General features: G+C 35.4%; 2 protein-coding genes across 9 annotated transcripts in view; one reads left to right on the forward strand and one right to left on the reverse strand.

Moving 5' to 3' along the window:
* The window catches only part of GLDN (gliomedin), a 113,595-nt gene that overhangs the window by 58,795 nt on the left and 35,391 nt on the right, over positions 1 to 19,409 (forward strand). The window lies entirely within an intron of this gene.
* Positions 645 to 18,020, reverse strand: LOC110403699 (aromatase). 2 transcript variants are annotated; one of them, XM_021407305.1, is made up of 9 exons: positions 17,718 to 18,020; positions 15,937 to 16,087; positions 12,754 to 12,908; positions 11,375 to 11,551; positions 10,614 to 10,728; positions 8,899 to 9,013; positions 8,150 to 8,312; positions 6,209 to 6,450; positions 645 to 3,329 (listed from the first exon to the last, which is right to left on the reverse strand). In XM_021407305.1, the coding sequence occupies exons 1-9, from the start codon at positions 17,857 to 17,859 to the stop codon at positions 3,078 to 3,080; spliced, it is 1,512 nt and encodes a 503-aa protein (XP_021262980.1). In that variant the 5' UTR covers positions 17,860 to 18,020; the 3' UTR covers positions 645 to 3,077. The 2 variants fall into 2 exon arrangements, with proteins under 2 accessions (XP_021262980.1, XP_021262981.1); XM_021407306.1 differs by lacking the exons at positions 15,937 to 16,087; positions 17,718 to 18,020 and adding an exon at positions 13,406 to 13,528.

Here is a 19,409-nt window from a genome sequence, read left to right on the forward strand (position 1 = left end):
TGTACAACTGTTGAGATCTTGTTTACATTACAAGATTAAAAGTCTATGTTTGAAAACACTGGACTTATAAAAACAGATCAAAACAGGGTTTTTTTGTATTATAAAGTTTATGGCTTACGATAATGGTAGACAGATGTTTTGAGCTCTAGCATTCTTAACTTAGCAGGTTGAGGGTAACTCACTTGAAAATGAGGACGTCACAGCAACTTTCAGTTTGTAGAGCAGGATTTATGGATCCATTCACAATCCATGAATCAGAGCAGATTAGTCTCAACGTATTTTTTTCATTGTTTTGCTTGGTCCAACAGTAATACAATCCGTTTACATTGGGATTTTTATTTTGAAGTTAAAATTGAGTTTAATGAGCTATTAACTCAGTTGTGTTGGAAAATACAAATGGCTGGCAATCTAATAAAGTGACAATTGTTTATTCCTGTTTAAATTCATTTTCACTCCCAGAGCTTGTAAAATTCTAGGATAAATGTTTTTGAGAGTGTCTCATGATATCTGAAAATGAATAGACTTTTCAAGAAGTAATGTTAAAGAGTTCTCATGAGTTTTAGTGTATGCCATTTGCTCCTTGTATCTAGTATTTTAATATCGAGTATTCTAATAATCAGTTTGTTTGCATACACATTCATACATTTAAACACCTTTTTGTCAACTATTTTATTTTTAGATTAGGAAAACATGATGAAACATAATTTAAAACATGTTTTTGTGCATACAGCTTTTATTTGATGATCACTATTTTCTAACAATGAATTACATTTATGTGCTGTGAGCAGCCCATAATCACAGTGGTGCATTAAACAGTCTTCAGGTTTGATCTGTGCTAATAAACTGAACGTCAATGGAATAGTCACTTGATAGTAGATTTGATACAGCTGTAAATGTCACCTACACTTTTACAGTGTCTGGTAATAAAACACAGTTTAAAATTAGAGTTATATACAATGGCATATGTACATCTAGAAGGTTTAAATTGTTTATATCCACACGGTAAGCTTTGAAATGCTGCTTCATCAATTACTGTTCTCAAACACATGTGGTGAAATATGCACATATTCATTCAAGTAGGCCACTGTATATCAGACATAGAAGAGATATGGAGAACTAGGCTCAGATTAGGTAACAGCTCAAGTCAACTAACAGGTCCATTGTCAAAATATGAGCAAAAATAAGTACTACCGAAATTTGAGGACCAGAATCACTATTTGCAAAGCATATGAGAGTGTACCTAAATGACAATGCAAAATAATTCTGCAGCTTTGCTTACAAAAAGTAAAAAATGAAACTCCTTTTCTTTCATAGAATAACAACAGTAATCATGTGTCTAAAATTCCAGCCTGTAAATTTAACAGTATATATTAAAGAAATCAGAGCAGCATGCATTTTCCAGCTATCTACAGATTTCATAGAATTATTTTAAAACTTGAATGATAAAAGTAGTTTATTATTTTCAACCTTGAGAATAAATTTATTCTGAGGCTAAAACTGAGATAGAAACTAAAGAGTAAATTATCACTGTTCAAAATGTTTGTGTGAAATAAATGAAGATGCACCATGTGTGTAAAATTATAGTTTATTCCCAAGCGAAAGAAGGTTCAGTGGATTTTTTTCTTTTCCCAAACTGACTTGATTTCTTAGTGAAAAAGCTACAGAGGATGTAGAAAGAGGTTACATTAGATATTCCAAACGTTCATGCCACTTAGTCTCTTAATGACTGAAAAAATGGAAATCCTACTTAAGTGCATCTTCAAATACACAATTTTGTCTGTATTCACAGGTGGTAAGGGACTGCACTTTTGTTGTGTCATTTTTGGGTACTGTGCCAATCTTATGGAGAAAGCTATAAAAGTAACCTAGCTACAATAAATTATTCTGCTTTCAAGTTTGATATGTATACTTTTTAATTCCTGTAGATCACTTCTATGCTGTTTTGAGTAATGACACAAATGTGCAGCTCTTCTTATTCACCAATAATTCTATTCTGACCTAATTCATTACCCTTGGCTGGAACAAACATGTATTTATTGGTTGTGTGTTGTTTTTGTATTCTACTTGAATAAATCTTTGTCTGCCAGACCTGTACCTGAGAGCAGTGGTCCAAGGGACCAGATTAATTAACATAATCAAGTTTTCTAAGCAAGGATATAAACTATAAACAGAAAAAAATAAAAAAAATTGTTTAAATGACTTTGGAGGAAAAGGTGAATATAAACCTTTTGTTCCTCGGTTAGTTTTATCAAGGCACTTTATCCTGAAAACCCCTTTCTTTAGGTTACATAAGAGCACTGAAGCTTACTGAAAATGGAAAATCTCTGCCAAAGAATGCTGACAGTAAACAAGGATGGTCTTTTTCTTCTTGACCAAAGAAGCAACTCATCATTAGGCTAGTAGAGATACCAACAAATGTCAAGGTATACTCTGCAGATTTCAGTACATTTTCCATTTTCAACAAGAAACTTGGGTAGTTACATAGTTCTTCTGTAAAGGACGAAGTATAAAACTCAGCCTGGAGGAAATCATTACTGTAGTTCTGTTAATGCATGTATTTTTTTTTTAGCACGACAGCTTTCTGCATTTTAAACCATTTCATAGTCTTAAACTCAAAGGTAGTATGTTTAAGATGTTTTTGAAAACAGATGATTTGAACTTTCATGCTAAGTACTGCTAGGTCCATCCGAAGGGACAGGGGGGAAAAAACAAAAACCAAAAATGAGTCCTGGAATCTAGCATCCAGCAGGCAGGTGATTTTGACCCTCAAACCTCTGACCTTGCACCATTTGAAAAGCGAGGCATAGCTTCAGATGAACTTGACAGTTTAAAAAGTAGTCAGGAATCCTGTGTATAGTGTGGTGTCACCTGACAACAGGACTGTTTTGAGAATTTGGTCTTATTCTATTGTGATGGAATTTATGGCCAGAATATGTTTTGTTGTGCAGGCGAACAAGCAGATGCTTGGTGTAGTGATTTAGGGGCAACAAAATGTTTTATGTTATATCTTTACCTAGGAACGAAGGGCATTTCTTAAGGTGGCTGTGAATGCCCTGTAACTTTAATGCTGTTCCACTTTAGTCATCCTGATTCTTGTCTGGGCTTCTTCTTGTTGTAAAAACCATCTCCAGCAGAGGCTGCCTTTCTATTGGGTGCATGGATAAGTCATTGTTTTTCTGGATGTTGTTAAGTCCTCTTCCTTTCATTGTCTGTACTCTGCACCGTCTCAGAAGAGTCACCAGAATTGCTTTCATCATTACCATGGCAATAAACTTTCCTACACAGCCCCGAGGGCCAAATCCAAATGGCTGGAAATAGCGTGATGGCACCTGCACAGAATAACACGAGGAATAAACTTGAAGGCAAAATTTTCTTGACAAAAACAGCTAGAAAAATGATGGAAAGCTGTAGTAAACCTATTATGGAAGGGGAATAAATGTGGAAAGAATCTTTTAAGAAAAATTCCTTCCTTCCTTATATCTAAGCTATGTCTTGCCTTCATGTTGCTTTTTCTGTTACTCATTACGCTGAATGGTCCTCCCACACAAGTCAGGCCAAAATACAGAAATAACTACAGGAAATCACCATGCCATTTCACATGCAAAGGTAGCGGGAAAGGTAGAGTTGAAGCAGTTGAATTCTGCAATGTATTTCAGTTTCCTTGTCCTGTGAGAACTACAGGGATTTTACCACAGGTTGTGAATAGAGTGAAGGTTTCACTCTAATGTACATTAAAGTTCATTCACTTTTTCTGAAATAATTAAACATAAAGTTCATAAAAGTCTAAGCTAAATGTTAACGTCTTATGTAACATTTATCATAAAGCTATACACCTACTAGTTTTCAAAAAGTGATCTCGAGAATTAATTTTGTCATAAAATGTAATGTTGAAAATTTCATTTAACATTTATAAAATGATGATCTCCTATCAACTAAAATGTGAAATCCAAGATTTCCAGAACTAGTGCAGAATGCACAGCAAATTTCTGCTACCTTTGTCAACACTGAATAGAGCAGCTATCCAAAACAGTCCCCAAAAACATGAATGTTACTGCTTATGATGTACCAAGCCACTCGGTGTGAATATAGAACAGCATTTAGGTAAATTTTTCTTCATTAATGTATTTCACAATTAAAAAGGATGTTAGCTGTGTGCTTTCCTATTGAATTCAAAAATAGAATACAAAAGGATGCTTTGTATTAAATTTTCTAGAGAAAGCATCCATTTCCCCCCCATTTTTAGACTGAAAAAAATGTTTCCTGTTTAAATTGTTTCAAATAAACTGAGATGTATACTTTTTGAAAAATGATAGATAAATACAAATGCTTATAATACAAAGCAAGTGCAGCAGCTGGCAGTGTAGCTCAATGGCAAGCGCACAGCCTGTGAAAATGGAAAAATATTTAGATTCTAACAATGTCATCTTATAAATAATGGTGTGGGTTGCTATTCACTTAGAGAACTGTGAGAAAATTGTGCTCGCTAGGATAATTATGTGGCAAACATCATACATCAAGTCAGTTAGAAAATGTGTGGTTAAATATTTGGTCAAGGGGAAATATTTTTAGAAGCTAAGCGTGCTCATAAAATAGGCAAGAAATCCATTTTTATAGAAATATCTAGAATGAAAACAATGGGTGGCAAAATGGAATCTATTTGTATTGAGTAGTTACTTCAGTAAACTTGATCAGTTACTCTATTCTTGAATTTTCTACAGTGTCTTTTTTTTCCCTGTGCTTTTAATACCGCGTGCAGGGTTTGTGGGTAGTCATCTAGCACTTCAGAAATGTTAACCTGCTTGTTTAGTTCTTGCTATGCGTGTGGCAAACATAGCACTCCTAGGTTTTTGATAGGAAGAATGTAAAGCCTGGTTACATGTTCTGGCTTGAGCACACGAAACATTTTCCCCCTTGTTTCTTAATTACGTCTTCAGATATTTTACTAGTATCCCCATTTTTGAAGTTTCACAGTGGCTCTTCTCTTTCTTTCTTTAAAACTGAAATTTCTTGTTGTGAACGCTTGTGTGCAGCTTCTAACATCTTAGGGAATAAAAGTTTTGCCTGGTAATAAAATGAATTCAGATTTGTTTTTCAGTTGGTCAAAGTGAGTTATGACAGCTGTAGAAAGGATTAACCCTTTAGCTTTAGCCCCATACAACTTTAATATTTGACAGGCCATTAGACTATATGAAGAGAATGCTTATGTACCATGAAAATCTGTGCATCTGTGAAAACAGGCTAACATTGCACAGTTGAGTTTCCCTTCATAGGGAAATTGGTAATGCCTTCCACTCTCACACGGCTGGCCGTTTGTTCCAGAGATCTAGCTAACTGCCTCACAGCAGTGCTAACCAAGGCTTAATATTTCATATTTTGTGCCCTCTCTTTCTTGGACGGCTGTATCTTCCATTTCCATCTGTCCTCGTTAACAGAAATGAGGAGTCAAACTTCCTATGGAATTGGTCTGTCTTTTTTCAATACATTTTTAATCTCTCCATATGCTGAAGAAATACATTTTTGGGAAACAGTTTGTTTAATCAGTAATCAGAGGAGCAAAGTTATGAATGAAAACAATCTCAAGAACAATTTACAATAGTAGGGGATTGCAAATAAAAAAAATTCTTTTGGGAGTTGGAATGAAGCTTAAATGGTGTTGTTGTACTGGGACAGAATTACTCAACGTTTGCATTACTGAGCTGATGAAAATTTAGGATTGCCAATTCAGTCTAGAAAAGATGTGCATTTTTACTTAAAGTGTTTGTTTATTTTTATTAATAAATAAAATGGTTGCTACATTTGGTCTCTCAGGAATTACTATACTGCTTCACTTCACCAGAGATTCCTTGCACTGCCTCAGTTCTTTATGTACTGCTTGCATGGCTGTAGCTCCCTAAAGCCTCTCTATTTTGCCCGGTGTCAGAGGAGATGGTAGTAAAGGTGTGTGTCTTGGACATATTTCAGTGGAATTTTTAAATTAAGAAGACTGCAAAAATTTTTTGTTTTCAGTGATGTCATTATTTTTGAAAATGTCCACCTACCTCTAATAAAAACAATAGTAAAAAGCAGGATGTACATCTGGCTAGATAGGCACTTAATCAAAGGGAAAACAGCCTTGGTTACGCATGTCTTGATCAAAATAGGAGGAACATACATTATCAACAAATAACACCCAGTATCCCGTAGGAAATAAGATAGAAAACTTACTTACATTCTTTTCAAAGTTTTCAAGAGAAAACTCATTCGGTTTTGGGAAGAATTCTAGCTTATGCATGCGTCCAATGTTGAGAATAATGTTTGTCCCCTTTTTCACAGGATAGCCATCAATTACATCATCTTGTAAAGCCTTTCTCATGATCAAGTCCACAACTGGCTGGTATCTCATGCTCTCATAAATAAAATTCTCCACAATTTTGAGGTTTGGCATGTCATCGCTCTGTACATCTCTGTCACCTTCAGGAACAAGACAAATGGTGAAGAAGCAGGTTATGATTTTATTAGCTTCATCATACAAATTCCAAAATATTTTGGAGAGATTTTCAGTTCCTGAAATGGTAGGAAGTACCCATCAGATTCTGAGTAGTTTTATGTATCCTTTCTTTTTGGAAACCTACCCCCACCTAGTGAGCAATACAGTCAGGCCAAGGACAAGGAGAAGGCTGAGGTACTCAACACATTTTTGCCTCAGTCTTCGCTGGCAACTGCTCTCTCCACACTTCTTGAGTGGAAGGTGGGGACTGGGGGGAGCAATGTCTGCTGTGTTACCTTTCATTGAATTGCAAAGTAGTATTCTGAAGTATAAAGAAGGAGCAGAATGTAACTTGGTGTTTTCTGGAATGGTTTGAAATCTGAAGCATTTCTTGGAATTTAATGTAATCCAGAGTCTATTGTATGTTCTCTCAAATAATGTCTGTAAAATCAGAAATCATCTTGCTCCCAAGCAACAGAACAGCAGTGGCTGGCAGTTACTTTAGGAAGTTAATTGTTGAAGAGTTGTAGCTTAATAAGTTAGTACTTGCCTCTTCAAGCTACATCGTACTTGATGCAGAAGACACTACTTTGTTAGGGTAAAAGGCAGTTTATTTTTGCAGCCTTCAAGATTGATATACTCTATAAAATCCTTATATATCAGAGGTTTTAGGTAGTGATGAATCTGAGGCTAACCTCCGAGTTATATTCCATCTATGTGCCACTGAGAAGTCAAGTACAGTGAGAAAAATCCTTTGAGCTGTGTCCTGGTGGAAGATTTTGCTGCTGTTTATGCCTTACAGGATTCAATTTTTTTTTGACAAGCTCAGAAAAGTGAGAACAAGGCTCACTATTTGCAGGATTTCCTTCAGCTTCAACATTTCAGATCATTCAGAAAAATTTCCTTAAAAATACAAATGGGAAATGCTGTCTCCTAACTCAAGAGGGAGAAAGAGGCCAAAACATTTACAAAAAGTTTGAGGTAACATCACAGCTCTTACTTTGTATTCAAGGCTTAAAAGTACCTTAGAGAAGGAGGAAAGGATTTTTTTTAATATGCTTGCCAGTGCTCAAGTGACCGCAGGAGTGGATGAAGTTAGTTTCTGTGTAGTTCAGTAGGGCTTAAACTTTGAATGAAGGCTAGAGAAAGGGTGAATACAACTTTAAAATATTTTGATTGTTTTGAGTGGTTCATCATTAGTACTTAAAGAGGAGACCAGTTTGAGATCAAAATGGATAAAAGCAGAATGATATAACAATTTTAGTTTTCTTTAATGTTACCATTCTGTAGTCATAGTGACACTTAGGTTCTATGCATACAAAGAGAAATATTGATGTCTAGAAGTATTTGAAATGGGTGTTGCCTTTTATTATTGCAAGGTAAATTGAAAATAATTTAACTGGAACTTCTGAGGTGATTGGTACTGCTGTTTTTATGGGATAAGTAATTTTTTCTAATATGTCGTCAATTCTGATGACTCCTGCTAGAGTTTATCTTAAAAATTGTTCATCTTTCTCTTGATCCTGAATAAAATTGCTCACATAAAGTGGTAGTTCATATCCATAGCAAACAGTTATGTTAGAAGAAAATCATTAGAATTTTCAGACTTTGAGTGATGGAAACTAGATCACAGCTCAAGCAAAATTATATTCCCGCACCACTGGCTTTGCAACCTCTGCTTACCCATAACAGTTTCAATTTCTCTCATCATCTTCTCCTCCACTGTGGGGTGCTCTGCAATCAGAATTAGCATGAAGAAGAGAGTCACAGACAGAGTATCAGGAGCAGCGATCATCATCTCCAGCACACACTGGTTCACGTTCTCAGCAGTCAGATCTCCTCTGTTCTAGAAAAATTGGGAAAAAAAATGGGGAGAATGTTGATTGCTGACCCCTGATGCCAACAAACATCCTATAGCAGTAGGATGGAATGGACTTAGCATATGTTTAAATGAAAGTCAATGTCTTGACAGTCTTATCCCTTGTCTGCTAAGTAGCATTTGTTTTTTTCCTTTGAGAGAAATAAATGTTATAATGGGTGCGTATGATCTTACAGAAAAGTGAGGCTTTGTTCTTATCTCGGATTCTTGTTGATTTATTACCTTTCCCCACAGAGTATGTGAGCTATCAGAGATTATGCAAGATAGGATTTACACATTACTTGAAGCCTTTGCAAGTAAAAGGCAATACATCAAGGTAAAACATAGCGGTTAGAGAAAAAGCGTATCCCTGGATGTCCTTCACTCAAGAGTTTTAAGGATGCTGTTTAAGGCACCTGTTTGAGGGATTCCCTCAAACCAACTAATTTGTATCCATTCTTGGTGATCTGAATTTGATAGATATGTGATCTCTAAATTGCAGTTTCTCCATTGCTATTGACAGGAAATGGACAGAAAAATCAAAGATAGCAATATTTGAGAACATTGCCAATACCTGTGCAAAAATCAGCTGGGATGCAAAATCCATGTGCTCATCCAACTTTTCAACAGTGGAAAGCTTTTGTCGTTTCTGTTCTATCAAGACTTCCATTGCTCCTTTCAAATCTTTGCTGAAAGTGGATAAAATCCAATATATTAATAAAAATCTGAAGACTTTTAGTGTATGATTAGATATAGATAGAGTATGTTTAGAAACATGAAGGTCATACCAATAAAAACATCTGAGGACAGAAGTTTAGTTCTCTTAAGAATGGCTACACGGTTATTTGCAAAAGCAGCAATACTGAGGTTTTTTTAAATTTCTTATTTCTTCTTAGTTTGGACTGAAATCTTATCTTATTTTTTAGGACTGAAAGGAATGAAACCTCTCTATATATCTAAATGAAAGAAAAATTATATTAGCTTGATGGTAGAGTTGATCTCATTTTTTTTTTTTTCAGATTCATGTGATCAGAAATACTGTGTCAACAGTATGTATTTTCATTTTGGAAAAATGACATCCAACACCTTTTATTTAGCATTTTCAATTAGCTACAGATTTGAAAGCCACATTCTTTTAGGAAAGACTTGCTTAGGGGTAAATGCACTTAAAATTCAAACCTGGTAAGCTTCTCATTATATATAGCATTTTATATAGCATTTTTTTTAATGTATGAGAAATAGTAATCCAGCTTTTCCAAAATATATGATGTCATCCTGTGGTCTTCTTCCTCTTTGTTTTAAATCCATGATTATTTATCAATTCTTTTGCATTAGAAGTTTATTAATATACCCATTTTAATGGGATTGCCCTTAAGACATTTATATTTGCCCACAGGGACTTTCTAGTTATCACTGGGCCACCTCAGTTAGCTATTATTAGAATCGTAGGAAAAAGCACTAATCACTGCCACGATAAAATTGGTTTCATCTCATTTATAAGGGTTGCCAATTACTTCATATGAATCCTCCAACTTTCTCTTAAAGCCTTTATGTTACGTAGCTCAATCAAAACAATTTTTTATACTTTTCATATTTTTCTCTCCCTGGTTGGACTCAAAAACTGACATGAATAAACTGATTGCCAATTGTTTTTATAGACAGTCTTATTTTGGCAGAAAACAGCAAATCAGAGCATCAAAACAGAAGTGGGAGTTTGTGCTTTTGCAAACAGGAAGATGGCAAAACCTATTTGTTCCTTACTTAAGGGAAAAAAATCTTGAAATGGATTGTTTTGCGAAGTACTAGGTTTTAGCTCAAAACTCAGTCACTGACTAAAAAATGCACATTATGGACACCAATAAGCAGAACTGAATGAAGGAGTTAACCCTCTTTGGACAATACCATGAATGCAGACATGTTTCCAGGAACCGATAATCTGTGGCCTGCTGTTTGTCTGTCCTTGATCATATCGTAAACGTAATTTCTCCCCATAATATGGCTTTTCCTTTCCTCTTTGAACTGAACCAGTGATTTCAACTTAGTTTCATATTTTAGCTGGCATGACTAATATTTTGGTAAGTAAATTAGTACTGTATAGATAAGGACTTTAAATGGCCCCCTGAGATCACCCACTTTATAGCATTTTTATTTCCTAGGTCTGCAGAAAGTGGACTTCAGTCAGTCGGTGTTGAAATTTTCACAGTTCATTTTCTAAGAGAATAATTTGAAGAAAGATCATCCTAGAAAGTAAGAATCTTATGCAGATCTGTAGAAATTGTTGATACTTACGCTGCCTCTTCATACTTCTTGCAAAGCCAAGAAATCTTGAAAAATATGTCGGGCTTTAATAAAAGTGCTTGCCAAGCATCAAAGTAGTTCTGAATCTTAAGTACAATGGCACTTTCTGAAAAAAGGTATAAATAAACAGCGGTATAAAATCTAAACATCAATAGTCAAACAGTAGAAATGCTTCAGGGAAATTAATAATGAGGCCCTGCTCCCACTAAATTGGCAGGAATTTGCTAAACATTTTGTAGTAGATGCCATTAGGAAACAGTTATAGCACATTGCAGATGAGGTATGTTTCTTCGTAAAAACTCTTGGTAGCTAGCTAAAAGGAGATGGTCTGTCAACCAGAGCCGGTTTCCCATGGGAGAGAAGGAGCAGAACATACTTGCAGCGTATTGAAATGTGTTAATTTGTGTATTGCAGTACTATTATTTCTGTCAAATGGGTTTGAGGGTGAAGGAATCACAGAAGTTTGGGTTAACGTTCAGTGCAATCATTTCATTTGGTGGGAAGGGTTTTGATTCTTACATGGATATAACATCAGGATTGTAGCATAAAAACCTCTTTAGAAGCTATTTACTTGTGTGAAAAGCTAAATGTATATTTTTGATCCAAAAATATTCTCATGATTAGAATCACTTATCCGTTTCAGTTAATCACTTAGTGATAGTATGTCTTTGTTCCATTTTCTGAAACAATAATAGATGTCAATGAGTGTTTCTTGTTTATGCACATAAAGTATAAAATAAAGCTGTTAGTACCATCCAAAGGGACCCCTAGAAAGAGCTTGTTAGATGTGTCAAGCATGATCCGTCTCATGAGATTCAACACATTGACGTTTCCTACTTCGGTGGTCACTTCTTCTAGTTTGTCCAGGTGAACAATTGTTGATTCAACACAAATGGCTATCATGCGCACAAGACCAGGACCAGACAGGGCTGTAAATACATAGGTGCAGAATGATCAAAAGCTTGATTAAAATTTACACCTTATTACTGATTTACTAGCAATTATGATGTTAGTAAAAAATATTGTAGTTTAAGTGACTGGAATAAAATGGTTCTGCGTTTTATTTAGAATGACAGCAAACACAAAAGACCTAACTTCACTTGCATCCAGCCACTTTGTATTTTGTGCAAGGTTCATACCATGTTAGGTGTCTGGCATCATCTGTGCTACTTTTTGGTGTAGGATGTGTATATCTTTTGTACAGGATTGAGGGCAGCCTGTCTCACTCACAGGTATGCTGAGCAAGGATGTTAGCCTGGGGGCTCACAGGGAGGTATTTCTGGGAGCAAATCTCCTAGGTAAACAGCATGGAAGCTTTGCAGTAAGCTGCTGGCAAACTATATTGTTGCTGTGGACATATTGAAGCTTTCTCTAGCATTAGCCAATGTTAGTCTGTTCACCTATGGAAACTAGAGATAATGTCATGAAGGATTTTTTTATTATTTTCATTTTAAGAACCTAAATGCAACAAAATGCCACAGTCAATTCTACTGCTGTGTAATTCAGTGGTATTTTATGACAAGCTTTAGCTGGAATGGACTCAATGTTGAGTGGCTGGAAATCTTGCCCCAGGTACTCTAATTAAATTACTTTTCCATGTAAGAACTTCTGTAATTGCCTGAAGGATGTTATTTTTTCAAATACATGTGGAGAGAGGTTGGACATTTGCAATTGAGAAGGGAGGCTGTCTGGGTTATAAATTGAGAGAACTAGTACTTCTAGGAATAAGTAGAAAAAAATAATTTATTTCCTGCTATCTTCAGACAGTACAGAGCTGCTGATAGTTTTCAATTGCAAATTCAAGTAGGAAAGGCCTAAATATTATAGGAAGTATGGATAGAAACTTGGACAGAATCTGCCAAATACATTTACAGAAGTGTCAGCTGAGCTAATGTGAATGCTGGCCTTGAGATTTCAATTATTTTTATACATGATTTGTGGGCATCATTTTTTTTTTCTTTTCAAATACCATAACGAACACTGTAAATGTGAAAGAACTTGTGTGAAAAAGTATTTTGAGATGATAAAGAGAGAACTGGTTCCTCTAGTTTAATTATGCAAAGGACAAACAACGTTTCAGAAGCAGACCGTGTGATAGAGTGGCGCAGTGTGTTAATGCACACTGATTTACCTTTGGTGAAGAAGGGTCGGATTTCCTTCCAGTGTGCTGGGTTGTTATTAAATATAATCCCATTTTCATACATGCCAATGCACTGTAATCCAAGCTTGCTCCCAAATCGAGAAACGTAGTTCCAGTGTTTCATGACATGGAATACGCTTGAGGATCTGCGAAATAAAGGAGGAAAGGAAAAGAAAACAAAACTATAAAATGCATTTCAAAGATTATACATAGAATATTTTTCTGATACACTCAGAAGTGCTGACTTGCATTCTTAGTTTATCCTTGACATTAAATGTTGCTCCCATTACATGATTAAAAAAATGATTAAATGGCTTCAGAATTTATATTAGAGCAACAATGTATTCTATCTGGATTTAAACCTACTTTTTCAGATAAAATACAAATGGTCACTAAAAGATTTTAGTGTGAATAGCATTTGTACTTTTGTAACTTGTATTTGTAATAGGGATCCACACACACTCAGGCAATGACCAATGTCAGATATTTTAGAAAACAAGGTAAAATCATGATATTATTACATAGTGAAATTCTTTTACTAATGTTAAATCAGTGGTTTAAATTGATTTTTTTTAATTTTGATATTTGATTTTTTTTATCCTTAAAATTTCCTGATGGACATTTATAACTCAATCCTACTAACAGCTGGTGTGTGCTTTTTAAAATCAGTGTAGGAGACCTCTTCATACCCTCAAGTGTTCATACCAGAGTGAAAACACACACACACGTTCCCGGGTTTCGGCACCACTTGAAAACACACTCACACACACACACACACACACACACAATAGCAGCAAGAAAAGCTTTTTTTATTCAAAGGTGTAGCACTCCATTTATAATACTTGTTATCCACTATTGCCATCTAAAGCTTACTCCCTTAATGCTGATTGGATATTTTTGCTGAGGCATGTAGCAGTGAAGCATGAAGCAGTATTTTCCATCTACTGACATATCAAAAGGTAGCTTATCGGATCATCTTAGTTTGCCATTTTCCCTGCGTCATGGGTACATTCTTTGGTCAACTAGTCCTTGTTCCTTCGGGGAGGGGGCCTTTCTCGTTACATCTCATATCCTCGCAACCGCCTATTACAACACCAGAGGCTGAGTAACACTGCCCTAGAAAATTGCAGGTTAATATTTTGAGCAAAAATATGAAGGATGACACACATACCATGAAAAAATGAAGCAGTGGAACTGAAGATGATGTGTTTTACATCCATGTATATTTCTAATCCTTTTATGATAACACTTATTGCAGTTGATTGCCTGCATTTCCAGAAGTATCCACCATTGTATCCTATCAATTTTTGTAATCCTCAGCCAATATTTCAGCAAGAATGGTGTATCTCTATCTATCAGCCAATCAATCTATCAATACATCTGCCCTTCTAATTTGTTTGTAGGGGTTTGCTGCAAACAACCCCAACTGACTCCAAATACTCTTCCTTGAGTAAGGAAAAGGCAGTCACTTGGCAGATGTCCCTTCCAACCCCTACAATTTTGTGATTCTGTGATTTAAGGAAGCATGATTCCTACTTTCATTCAAGCGTGTTAAAGAGTACAAATTCTATTTATTTCAATGCATTCAGTATTTCTGTTGTAAGACTTCAGTTTCTCTATGATGAATAAAATTAACCAGACTGTTGATAACTTCATCATGATGTGTGTTAAGCTTCAGCTATAATTCTGCAGCTATTTGGTCGTTCCAGGACCCATACAGAAAGCCTAAATGTAGTTGGATCTTTTGGGGTATACAGCATCATAATATTATCAAGTGGAATTATCATACAAAAATCTATTAAATTGAAAAAATATTTTTTTTTCCAAAGCCAAATATGTAGATGAATATTCCTAAATAGAAATATGGGTAGATCCAGTATATACATACTTCTCTTTTTACAGTTTACAAGGTTTGGTTACACATATGTTGGCCAACAGGTTGAGACCGACTTTATTACTTTGAGATATTTCCTCTAGAGGAAGCTAGCATTTTAGCAGCACTGACATGATGGAAACCTGATTAAATGAAAGCTAGCAAAAAAGGAGGAAAATCAGAGCACAGATGGAAACGAAACAATAAGCTTCAATAGTATTTTGCATTCTCTGTGGACCAAATTGCAATGGTTTAATAAAATTTCTTTTTTTTTTCAGCCAGGAAAAGTAAATGGGAATCTTGTTGATGATTTCATCAGTGCTAGATTTTCATCATGGTTTTGCATGAGCAATGGTGTAAACATGCTATGTTATGTGGTACAAGTAAACAAGTATGGACTAAGGATTGGAGTGGAGACAGGAAGAGTATATACTTATAGAAGTCAGGATATTGTTTAGTTTTAGGGTGAATTTATGAAGCACTCTGAAAAAAAAAATTTTTAATCAAAAAATTAGATGCTAGTTCTCCATGCGATGTCAATGCTTTTAAGCAAAAGATGTCAGAAGAAAGGTGATGTATAGCCTGTAATGTCTGATGCATCTACAGCTTTGTTTCTTACCAGCACTCCTGGAAAATCCTGTAAGAGTAGTTTACTGCATTGTCTTTACTACATGTCTTTCATAAAACTTTACATAATGAGAGCTGAATATGCATTGATTGATACTGCTAATAATTTTTTAATCATTATGTATTTTCTACTTTTTTTTTACTACTGTGTGTAATTGAATTCTAGGAGTAATTTCAGTAATTGGAATGGAATTACTCATGATCCTGTAATGCTGCTTTTGCTTAATTACCTTGCTGAATTGGAGCCATAATCTTCAAGCATTACTCTCATTTTAAGGAGGATCTTAATGCTGGAAACTAAAATTTGGCTTAAAGCTGCATGGCAGTCAATTGATCAGCATTCATGTGTAATACTTAATCCTAATATTAAATGGAATAGTAAGAAATTGTAAGCATCTTTTAGGATTTAGTCATAGTTCTTCATTTTCTAAGTAGAAAGGAACACAAAAGACTCCATCCAGCAGTAGTCTTTAGTAGAGACCTCAATAACAGAGTCTTTAAAGAAACAAAAGATTAGAAAAAGATCTGTGAACAATAGGAAGTAAAAGGATTATATTAGGATAATTTGTAAAATAATTATTTCAGTTCTACTTCAGAAAAAAAAAGTAGCAAAAACATTGTAAATCTATGAAACAACCTTTTCATATTACTGAAGATAGAAAATAAGGATTTACTTGCTAATTATAAATGTTTCTTCACCGCTGATCCAAACTCTCACAAATTCTCCATACGTCTTGTTGTAGTAGTTGCAGGCATTACCTACTCCCATCCAGAGAAATCTCCCATGTGAAATAAGGGGCCCAATTCCCATGCAGTATCCTGGCCCTAAGAAAAAAAATAAGAAAAGTTTTCTCTTGTCAGTGCTCACAGGCAAGAATATGTCACCAAACATCACCCCTTTGGAAATTACCTTTTTTGCTTTATGGTCAAGGCATGCACTGGGTACCACATAAAATCCCATTCTGAAGTTTTGTCTTACAGAAACTCGCACCTACAGTGCTGGAAACTCATTTATTATCTCTGAAAACCTACAATCCATTCAATGGCTAGATACCAGAAAGAAGTGGTGTAGAACAAATGCATATGACTTATTTATTTGTGATTTTAATGAATCCGTTGAGTGATCTTGGCAATAGCACCTACAAATTTGGTATAATTAAATATAATTAATTTAATATCTCTTAATGTAATTATATTTTTCTTAGTCATTAATACTAGAGTGAGAAAATAGATATTTAGAGGGAAGAGTATCTTAGTACTGTGAATTTATGAAAACAGCATGTTGAAATAGGAGCTAAGAAAGGATTAATAAGCACTTAATCAAAGTTATCAACTAGAACCTACAATAACTCAGCACCAAATATCCTTACAACAAAAAGGAGAAAATGGAGAGAAAATGGAGAGAATTCACAGAATTAGCATGGTTATTGAATCCTTTTTAAAAGGAGGTTTTTCTTCCTCACAGGCTGCTTAACTTGCCTCTACAATGTCTGTAAAAAATAAATATAATTCCATAAAATAAAAAAATTAAGTGCTTACAAACCTTTTTGTATTTTATACTGTTTAAAATATTTACAAGTTGCATATGACTCTTCTGTTCACTAGTAAGAAGTGTAAGAACCCAGGTTATTTAAATGCCTATTATTTAATAGCAAATTAATCTTTTTGTATCTTCTAGTTGATCTGATAAAGCATTCAGTTAGAATGCATAACACTGTGTGTTTCCGTACTCTCTAACTTTTCAAGAGTTTTAGCAGATGGAAGAAAAGTTGGCAAGTTCTCTTACGATTTTGTTCAAATGTCACTAACATTGAAATTGTTTATTTTGTTTGAATTGTTTCAATTGTTTGAAATTATTGACTGGAATTATTTCTGTCATGTATCGTCATGAGATGCAAGCACTGTCCCCCTTGATGCAGAGAGTCATTGCACTGCATGTACAGGAAAATAGGCTGAATCAGGGGTACCTACTGTAATTGCCTGAACATTAAAGAAAGGGCCCTCTGAATGGGAAGCTGACATTGTTCTGTTATGGAGCATCTGCAATGCCAAATGTGGGGAGACAAATTCTACTAAAATCTAAGTAATTTATGGTACTGCTTGCTTCTAGTATAGACAATTCAGTAAGCTTTAAGCATGCAACACATAAAAAGTAGGAATTTATAACACTCGTGAAAATATGAACATATAGAGTTTGTCAAATGGCATTGTATCATTCTAGCACATACACAATAAAAGCAAAACAAAATGACATCTTTATATGGCTAGGCCAGGTTTGTTATGGAGGTGTTAAGATTAAATAGAGCCAGATTTCTTTCATGGATTTCTTTAACGCCTGCATTATTATTAGAAAACTTGGTTGTATACAATTATTATTCAGCATTCCCTCCTTTAAATTTGAGAATCAAGAGAAATACTTAGGCAGCTGTTAAGCGGTACCATGGAGTTAGCTTACCTGGTATTGATGATGTTTCTTCGTGATTCCATACAAGAAACAGAAAGCAGATGAGAATGATGATAGGCACTGTGGCCACTGGCACCAAGTCTGGTACCAGGCTGGAGAAGTAGTTCAGTGGATTCAAAGTTTCCAGTACCATCTTTTCTAAATGATTCTGCTTTGCTTGAGAGAGAGAGAGAGAGAGAGAGAGAGAGAGAGAAGGGGAAAAGAGGCAGAGTTTTTTAAAGCTCAAAGATCTATTCAGATCTGCTTGGTACCTTTCAACCTGCTGGAGGCCCTGTAAATGAGCAAATTACCTCTGAGGTAGCTGTGTTTTATAATGAGGCTGACTTGGACTGCTTGCCAGGATAGGCTGCATCACAAGCTGAAAGAGACATGCAGCAGACACTCTCTTTTGGAAATAACAAAGCTCTGACCTTGATATGGAAGCACAGTTTTGGATGCTTTGGCTGTCAGACCTTTCATCTCCGACATTGGCTTGGCTGGCCAGTACCAGGGGTTACTCCTTGCAAACTGCTAACCAAAACACAAGAAATTAAACTCTCAGCACGTGTAGAATCATCGAATGAGTTCACCCATGGGCTTTTATCTCTGTTTCTTAGCCTCCTTCCTTCTTGCATGCCTCCAGTGTTAGTCCTTGAATTTCCAGAAAGCTTACATTAGTTTTTAATGTTGTAGATACAGGAGTTTGCTTGAAGGAATATATATATATATATATTACAATCAACCTTTGAGTGGAGTACAAAGTGTTGCATTTCTTTATGGTGATTCTGTTGGTGAACACTTTGAGAAAATTAGTTTCTGCTATAACAAACATGTCCATGGATAGTCCGGTCCTTCAGGTAGTAACCAGCATTTTGAGCAGCGTGGAGAAGCAAATGGGTGGACAGCGCTGGGATGTAACGGGGGGAGCAGAAGGATTCCTTTGAAAGTATTTTGCAAATTTTTGATTTTAAATTGCAACATATAAGAAGGAGGATGTGATAGTATGAGTGAGAAAAACTTGCATAACTACAGAAAGATGCAGCTTGCGTCTGCTCCAGTAAGGTAGTAAAACATTTTAATTCTGCTCTAACAAGAAAAGGGAAAATGTTTTCTTTGTTCCTCCCAGCAGTGAGATAGTTCCTTAATAGGAAGGTTTTTGTTGGACTTACTTTCAGCAAGTGTTCTCTCTTTTATCTTGTGATTTGGTCTCGCAGATGAAAGCACAGCTAACTTTGTAGTAACTCTGAATGCTATCGTCGTATTAAACTATGCTGAGAATGTGATAGGTGCTTTCAAGACAGTGAGGAATTGGTGTTTTCAGGGAAAATGTTTACAGAACAGACCAAACCATGCTGAAGGGAGCAACAGTGGCTCAAAATCTTGCAGCTGTATGTAATGTTCCTGTATTCTGGATAATTGCTATGAAAGTCTTCTGGTATTTTTGTGATGCACATTGACCAAGATATGATATGCCTGGTGATGCAAATGTGCACACAATTCCAATAGCTAGCAGTATCCCTCCTGCAATACGTACATCTCCTGTACATGTTCAGCTGTGGTACTGTCATGCATGTTCTGAACAAGGATTTTGTAATCAGAAACATTTTTTAAATCACGTAATATATGTTATTTTCGCCACTACTGTTACACAGTAATGGTAATGTTTCCAGAATGATGTGAAAATGCTAGCTTTAAATTACACTG

Source organism: Numida meleagris, chromosome 9 (assembly GCF_002078875.1).
Source record: "Numida meleagris isolate 19003 breed g44 Domestic line chromosome 9, NumMel1.0, whole genome shotgun sequence".
NCBI lineage: Eukaryota > Metazoa > Chordata > Aves > Galliformes > Numididae > Numida > Numida meleagris.

Coding starts and splice junctions, on each gene's coding strand:
- LOC110403699 (XM_021407305.1), bottom strand. CDS start 17,859: ATGGTACTGGAAACTTTGAATCCACTGAACTACTTCTCCAGCCTGGTA. Junction 11,552..12,753: donor CCGACCCTTCTTCACCAAAG/GTAAATCAGTGT, acceptor ATGTATTTACAG/CCCTGTCTGGTCCTGGTCTT. Junction 3,330..6,208: donor TTGAAAACTTTGAAAAGAAT/GTAAGTAAGTTT, acceptor TATTCTGTGCAG/GTGCCATCACGCTATTTCCA.